Raw genomic sequence first — 8,092 nt, 5'->3', positions numbered from 1 at the left:
GTCTGTACCTGTAAGCGGTGTCATCAGTGAAGTACTACTAACTGGTGTCTTTGTAAATGCTGTAGCAGACTTTAGGGACACATACATGCTGTTTTGCGTGGCGAGACAGCGATCATAGTGAGTGATAGTTCAGTAAAATAAGTCACATCCTCTTTAAGAGGGGCTGCCAATGGTTAAGTGAAATGTGGGATGTTTTCAGACTATTTCACATTCCTCAATCAGCTCAAAACTGACACGAGGAGAGGATTCCAGCCAAAGTCTCTTTTGCTTCAATTTCTGAAGAAAATCGGAGGAAAGAACAACATTGCTTCACTCTAAGACAACATCATTTCAAGTATCTCCCTGTATCTTTACGCTCGTGAAACCGATCAAATATCTCCGCGTTTAAGCTAATAAAGAAGAATTCTCTGATCCTAAAGGCCTTACTGCTTTTTGAGGAGTTCACAATATGACGCTTAGGCTGTAACAGCAGTTAACATTATTGCTCGAGTTTTCCAGGACTATGCCTCAGTGTTTCGTGGCTACATATCCCTGACCAGTGACCACAACAGTCTGATCTCTCCCACTGTTTATGTTGGGGAAAGAAATTCCTCCAGTGTCGAATCTTAAAATCTGATGTAATCTGCTAACCTTTGTTATCCTCGCTGCACCTACTTTTCCCCCACTCACTCACGTTCCTCATTTCTCAACCTCTCCCTCACTCTTGTTTGATCCTGATCTTTTTTTATTGAAGACTTATTTTCCCCTTTATTATTTGCGCTGGCGAGACTTCAAATATTTCCCTCATACTCGAACTGTCTTTTCCTTCCCCTCTCTCTCTCTCTCTCTCTCTCTCCCACCCTCCCTTTCTAATTTGCTTTTATTACCGTTTCCTTTCAAGACAGAGTTCTCCTTTTTTCCCCCCAGACTCTTTGGCTAAAGCATAACTTCGACTGTTTTCACTTCAGCACAAGGCAAAGACTGCAGCTCCTGAGGACTTTTGGACGTTAACTGGTAAACTTTATTTTCACATAATTCCTGATTGAAAATAGTTTTATATATTCACTGTCTGCTGTGAGTAGGTGTGGTTCCACATTATCTACAATAAGGAAAAATATATATTTTCCATTGATAATCTTTTGCTGCTACTCAAACAGTCAGTAAAGGAATGGAGGAATTTATGTTTCACAGGCAACTCATTTTGTTTTGCAAATGCATTGATGAATTCCTGTGTAATTGGAATATACAGTGGGGAGAACATGTATTTGATACACTGACGATTTTGCAGGTTTTCCTACTTACAAAGCATGTAGAGGTCTGTAATTTTTATCATAGGTACACTTCAACTGTGAGAGACGGAATCTAAAACAAAAATCCAGAAAATCACATTGTATGATTTTTAAGTAATTAATTAGCATTTTATTGCATGACACAAGTATTTGATCACCTACCAATCAGTAATAATTCCGTCTCTCATAGATCTGTTAGTTTTTCTTTAAGAAGCCCTCCTGTTCTCCACCCATTACCTGTATTAACTGCACCTGTTTGAACTCGTTACCTGTATAAAAGACACCTGTCCACAGACTCACTCAAACAGACTCCAACCTCTCTCCACAATGGCCAAGACCAGAGAGCTGTGTAAGGACATCAGGGATAAAATTGTAGACCTGCACAAGGCTGGGATGGGCAACAAGACAATAGGCAAGCAGCTTGGTGAGAAGGCAACAACTGTTGGTGCAATTATTAGAAAATGGAAGAAGTTCAAGATGACGGTCAATCACCCTCGGTCTGGGGCTCCATGCAAGATCTCACCTCGTGGGGCATCAATGATCATGAGGAAGGTGAGGGATCAGCCCAGAACTACACGGCAGGACCTGGTCAATGACCTGAAGAGAGCTGGGACCACGGTCTCAAAGAAAACCATTAGTAACACACTACGCCATCATGGATTAAAATCCTGCAGCGCACGCAAGGTCCCCCTGCTCAAGCCAGCGCATGTCCAGGCCCGTCTGAAGTTTGCCAATGACCATCTGGATGATCCAGAGGAGGAATGGGAGATGGTCATGTGGTCTGATGAGACAAAAATAGAGCTTTTTGGTCTAAACTCCACTCGCCGTGTTTGGAGGAAGAAGAAGGATGAGTACAACCCCAAGAACACCATCCCAACCGTGAAGCATAGAGGTGGAAACATCATTCTTTGGGGATGCTTTTATGCAAAGGAGACAGGACGACTGCACCGTATTGAGGGAAGGATGGATGGGGCCATGTATCGCGAGATCTTGGCCAACAACCTACTTCCCTCAGGAAGAGCATTGAAGATGGGTCGTGGCTGGGTCTTCCAGCATGACAACGACCCGAAACACACAGCCAGGGCAACTAAGGAGTGGCTCCGCAAGAAGCATCTCAAGGTCCTGGAGTGGCCTAGCCAGTCTCCAGACCTGAACCCAATAGAAAATCTTTGGAGGGAGCTGAAAGTCCGTATTGCCCAGCGACAGCCTCGAAACCTGAAGGATCTGGAGAAGGTCTGTATGGAGGAGTGGGCCAAAATCCCTGCTGCAGTGTGTGCAAGAACTACAGGAAACGTATGATCTCTGTAATTGCAAACAAAGGTTTCAGTACCAAATATTAAGTTCTGCTTTTCTGACTTATGTCATGCAATAAAATGCCAATTAATTACTTAAAAATCATACGTGATTTTCTGCATTTTTGTTTTAGATTCCCGTCTCTCACAGTTGAAGTGTACCTATGATAAAAATTACAGACCTCTACATGCTTTGTAAGTAGGAAAACCTGCAAAATCGGCAGTGTATCAAATACTTGTTCTCCCCACTGTACATGTTTTATTGAAGTAACAAATAGTATCCTATTCAAATAGTATACATTTTTTCAAACCGGTCATAGAACTGCTGTTATCCTCATCAGAAACGTGCTGTACTGTGATTCTTTGTGATACTGCCAACATCCCCTCTGTTATTGGATGATTAGTTGGTCAGAAAGTTGCAACAATACATACTGAGGTATTATTGTATTTTGCATAATGTATTCCCACAAAAAAAGTGACTTTGTGGTCAATATAGGGATACAGTGGTCTGCAGCTTCTCAGATTCCAGTGTTTATCCTGTCTGTCGGTTCTTCCTCAGAATGCTGACACGTCTTTCGGCTAGTTTCTCCACAGGCCAGACCTCTGTGCTCGGAACAGGTCTTTAAATGCTGTCATAAAGAATACAGCAGCTGTGGCTGAAATATACCACTGACTCACGATGGCTGCACTGAGCTGAAAATAACCTGGAAGACAGGATTTTATATTATCTGGCCTTAAAGTAATACTTGCTTGTAGTGAGCACACTATAGGCTGGAAGTCCTTACTCAAAGATAGTTTTATTAGATGTCTAAAACGGACGTTTGAATATGGGCATATTCTGTGGTAGTAATTTTACATTTTCAACGTGAGCATTCTTTTGTGTGATCAAGTTGCACAGTTCTCTGCCACATGGCTCACTCTTGCAATCAGGAAATTGATTGTGAAGTGCTCTGGAGACATGCCCTGCCGTTCCCCGTGTCTGTTTTCTCAGGCCTTGTGAGACCCGTCCTGTGATGCAGTCCCATGGTAGCCAACAGTGTCCGTCTGTAGACATGCTGTCAGTTGCTCACATCTGGCTCCTCTCTTTCCCAGCACTGCTAATAAAGGAGGGGGCGGAGACACTCTGTCCCTCACTTCAAAACCCTCAGGCTTACTCACACACAGACGACACAGACACGATCCCGAACTCACACCAAAGGAAAGCAGGGATTAACACTGAGCTTTTGTTTTGAACAGTGTAAATAATGATTGCTTCCATTCTGGCACTGCTGCTCTCGTTAACATTTAATGTGAAACAGCTGTTTTAAAAAGAAGTCCACTGACGCCAACAGATATTTAACAGTATCACATTTCAGTAATTTAGCATACGCTCTCATCCAGATCAGTAGTGCGTGAATACATTTTCCTATTGTTTTTCCATACTGGTCCCCCGTGGGAATCGAACCCACAACCCTGGCGTTGCAAGCACCATGCTCTACCAACTACCAACTGAGCCACACGGGACTTATATAGGGTATGGTCATAATCTTATTGCCCTTATAGCCTTTTAAAAGTATGATGCCTGTCGGCCATACAGTGCATTCGGAAAGAATTCAGACCCCTTCACCTTTTTAAACATTTTGTTCCGTTACAGCCTTTTTCTAAAATGAATTAAATAAAAATAAATCCTCAATCTACACACGATACCCCGTAATGACAAAGTGAAACAAATGTTTGAATTATTTGCTAATAATAAAAAAAAATACCAAAACAAAATACCTTATTTACATAAGTATTTAGACCCTTTGCAATGAGACTTGAAATTGAGCAATTGTGGTAAATTCAATTGATTGCAAATGATTTGGAAAGGCACACACCGGTCTATATAAGGTCCCACAGTTGACAGTACAAGTCAGAGCAAAAACCAAGCCATGAAGTTGAAGGAATTGTCCTTGGAGCTCCGAGACAGCATTGTGTCGAGGGACAGAACTGGGGAAGGGTACCAAAAAATGTCTGCATCATTGAAAGTCCCCAAGAACACAGTGGCCTCCATCATTCTTAAATGGAAGGAGTTTGGAACCACCAAGACTTCCTAGAGCTAGGCCGTCCGAGCGAGCAATCGATGAGCAATCAAGGGAAAAAGGCCTTGGTCAGGGAGGTGACCAAGAACCTGATGGTCACTCTGACAGAGTTCCAGAGTTCCTCTGTGGAGATGGGAGAACCTGCCAGAAGGACAACCATCTCTGTAGCACTCCACCAATCAGGCCTTTATGGAAGAGTGGCCAGACGGAAGCTATTCATTAAACTGCATGACAGCCCGCTTGGAGTGTGCCAAAAGGCATCTAAAGACTCTCAGACCATGAGAAACAAGATTGTCTGGTCTGATGAAACCAAGCTTGAATTCTTTGGCCTGAATGCCAAGCCTCACATCTGGAGGAAACCTGGCACCATCCCTACGGTGACGCATGGTGGTGGCAGCATCATGCTGTGGGGATGTTTTTCAGTGGCAGGGACTGGGAGACTAGTCAGGATAGAAGAAAAGGTGAACAGAGGAAAGTATAGAGAGATACTTGATGAAAACATGCTCCAAGAGCGCTCATGAGCTCAGACTGGGGTGAGGGTTCACTCTAAGCACACAATGACCCTAAGTACACAGCCAAAACAACGCAAGAGTGGTTCTGGACAAGTCTCCGAATGTCCTTGAGTGGCTCAGCCAGAGCCCTGACTTGAACCTGATCTCTGGACCTGAGAATAGCTGTGCAGCGATACTCCCCATCCAACCTGACAATGCTTGAGAGGATCTGGAGAGAAGAATGTAAGAAACTCCCCAAATACAGATGTGCCAAGCTTGTAGCGTCATACGAGAAGGCTGTAATCGCTGCCAAAGGTGCTTCAACAAAGTACTTAGTAAAGGGTCTGAATACCAATGCTAATGTGATATTTCAGTTTATTTTTAATAATGTTGCCCAGATTTCTAAAAACCTGTTTTTGCATTATGGGGTATTGTGTGTAGACTGATACAAAAAAACCCCAGATTTAATCCATTTTAAAATACGGATGGAATGTAATAAAATGTGGAAGGTCAAGGGGTCTGAATACTTTCCGAATGCACTGTAGGTACTGTGTATGCTCTTGTTAACTGTACCGGAGGCCTATACTCTCAAAGGTTTGTGTCCGTGGTATGAGGCGTCTTATGTTATTTTTAGATGGTTATTCCAGTTCCGTCACTCCCTCTCTCCAGTTGCATGATTTCCCCTGGTCATCTGACCCCTCCTCTTAGCTGTGTCCAGTTGAGTGAGAGTCCAAGACCTTTTGCTACACATGTGACCAATGGGAAAGGAGTTGAACGTCTGTATTCACACTACACAAGTCAGTGTAGTCAATAATGTATGTCAATAAGAAAAGCTGATTCAGTCTTTAATATATGACAGCCGTTACACTACATTACAGGTTATTTTTCTGCTATCATTTCATGTCATAATTCTTTGAAGGATATTTCCATTGATTTCAGCACATAGCATTTATGGGTTCAATAGTTTGTGTAATTAGGTTTCCTTGTGATTATGTAACCCTTGCACTGTTGTGCATCTCATAACATCTGCAGAACAAATCAATGAACACCATAGCTATTTATACACTCACAGATGAAACACTGAGGATCCCCTGGAGAAGTCAGTTCTGGAGAATAGAATATCAAGCAGAAAATATATTTTTCATTCCTTCATGTTGACAGAGAATGTTTCCCTCCTCTACATAGTAGCATTGAAATGACATCACTCCAGCTGTTGCCCCTCCTCCTCCTCCTCCCTGTTCTACTGGTCAACTTCTCCAGCCAACTAGACGACAACAAGATCCCGCCCAGTCTGTGTACGGGACACCCAGGTATCCCAGGTACTCCTGGGGTGCACGGTAGTGCTGGCCAACCAGGAAGAGATGGGAGGGATGGGCGTGATTCTGTCCCTGGGGAGAAGGGAGAGAAGGGAGGCAGGGGAGAGACAGGTACAGTGCACCATACTTTCTACTATATAGATCCATGAGTCTTCCCCTGGTTCAATTGGTTCAATTGTTATTGTATGAACAGTAGTAACAGCATTGTGTTTTTACCCTCTTCTAAAGGCGAGTCAGGCTTTAGAGGCCTCACTGGAGATCAGGGGAACCCTGGAGATAAAGGAGACAGGGGGCAGTCGGGGGAGTGCGCCATCGCTCCCAAATCAGCCTTCAGCGCCAAGTTGTCCGAGGGCCGCACCATGCCCGTGGCGGCGGAAGACGCTGTGCGCTTTGACAAGGTAACGCTAAACGAGCAGGGCGACTTCAACGTGGAAACAGGACGCTTCACCTGCAAAGTGCCCGGCGTCTACTACTTTGCGGTCCACGCCACCGTCTACCGGGCCAGCCTGCAGTTTGACCTGATGAAGAATGGTCTCACAATGGCGTCCTACTTCCAGTTCTATGGGAACTGGCCCAAGCCAGCATCTTTGTCCGGAGGCTCGCTGTTGCACCTCATCCCGGGCGACCAGGTGTGGGTGCAGATGGCATTGGGAGAGTACAGTGGTTTCTACTCCAGCTCTAAGACTGACAGCACTTTCACTGGCTTCCTGGTGTACTCGGACTGGAAAAACTCTGCTGTCTTCGCCAAGGGCGAAGTGGTATAGACATTGCGGGGACCAAGTCTGGTGTTGTGGCTAGGGGGGGATCCTCCCCCAGAAAATATTTGAAAACGTTAAACTAATTTACTGCCTTTCTACATGATTCATGGCCTCTCTAGAAGGTTATTAGAAAACTCTGGTTATTGCATAAACACATTAAGCAAGGTTACAGAAATAGCAGTAGGCTATGGCACATACCATACTGATGAGTTGTGATGATGAATCAGGTGAACTGTAGTGCTTTCAGTTGTGCTTCAGGTTAGCCATTTGACTGCTGCTGTGCAATGGTGAATCGTTTTTACAGACTTTCTGACGGTGGCCCTACATGTATCATTGTTTTTTTGCCTTTACAAACAAGGATGGCCTATGGAGTTTAAATGAGACATGTTGGCTCCTGCAGTTGGCAGGAATTGTGAAAATAAGAAGGTTATATGTTCCGTTGTGGTGGAGGTGTAACGAGGATTCAATAAGGCATCAAACATGTTTGTGAGCTATTTAGGGCTTCCAACCGTGACATCACTGACTTGATGTCATGAAACCTAGCCAGTACTTTGTGCAAAAAAATGAATTGAAAAGAATTCTAACTAAAATACTTTTCACAATCTTTTAACTTATGTCTGTGCAACCTTCACTTATGTCACAAATAAAAATGTTAACTTTCATGACTGGCTTTAATACCTAATACTCTGACCAGGTAAGTACATTTATGACAACACAAAAAAACAAGGACCAACAACTGAGATGACATCAGTTACTAGGTGCTCAACAAGGACAATATGCCTGGTTCATCGTTAGATATAGCTAGATTAATTAATTAATGACAAGCTGACAGCTATATTCTTTTCTCTTTCTAAGATTTATTTTTTACTATCCAAGAAGACCCCCTAAAAGTGAATAGAGTATCAAG

At 43.5% G+C, this 8,092-nt stretch overlaps 1 protein-coding gene and 1 non-coding gene across 6 annotated transcripts; one reads left to right on the top strand and one right to left on the bottom strand.

Annotated features, from left to right (window-relative positions):
- Positions 1–7,847, top strand: LOC139382563 (complement C1q tumor necrosis factor-related protein 5-like). 5 transcript variants are annotated; one of them, XM_071126676.1, is made up of 4 exons: positions 1–117; positions 907–993; positions 6,297–6,538; positions 6,656–7,847. In XM_071126676.1, the coding sequence occupies exons 3-4, from the start codon at positions 6,307–6,309 to the stop codon at positions 7,189–7,191; spliced, it is 768 nt and encodes a 255-aa protein (XP_070982777.1). In that variant the 5' UTR covers positions 1–117; positions 907–993; positions 6,297–6,306; the 3' UTR covers positions 7,192–7,847. The 5 variants fall into 5 exon arrangements, with proteins under 5 accessions (XP_070982777.1, XP_070982779.1, XP_070982776.1 ...); XM_071126678.1 differs by lacking the exon at positions 1–117 and adding an exon at positions 176–617 and having other exon boundaries at positions 6,300–6,538; XM_071126675.1 differs by lacking the exon at positions 1–117 and adding an exon at positions 176–617.
- Positions 3,984–4,064, bottom strand: trnaa-ugc (transfer RNA alanine (anticodon UGC)). Its single transcript has one exon. It is a non-coding gene; the product is annotated as a tRNA-Ala (tRNA).
- Positions 7,848–8,092: the final 245 nt, after the last annotated feature.

Source organism: Oncorhynchus clarkii, chromosome 24 (genome assembly GCF_045791955.1).
Source record: "Oncorhynchus clarkii lewisi isolate Uvic-CL-2024 chromosome 24, UVic_Ocla_1.0, whole genome shotgun sequence".
NCBI lineage: Eukaryota > Metazoa > Chordata > Actinopteri > Salmoniformes > Salmonidae > Oncorhynchus > Oncorhynchus clarkii.
Note: the sequence above shows the minus strand (reverse complement) of the source record. Positions and strands in the feature narration are given on the sequence as shown.

What these genes read in the sequence shown, in the direction of transcription:
- LOC139382563 (XM_071126673.1), top strand. Translation starts at nt 4,030, where the DNA reads ATGCTCTACCAACTACCAACTGAGCCACACGGGACTTATATAGG. An exon ending in CCACACGGGACTTATATAGG is followed by an intron (nt 4,074 to 6,296) that starts GTATGGTCATAA and finishes TCCTCTACATAG; the next exon opens with TAGCATTGAAATGACATCAC. An exon ending in GGGAGGCAGGGGAGAGACAG is followed by an intron (nt 6,539 to 6,655) that starts GTACAGTGCACC and finishes CCTCTTCTAAAG; the next exon opens with GCGAGTCAGGCTTTAGAGGC.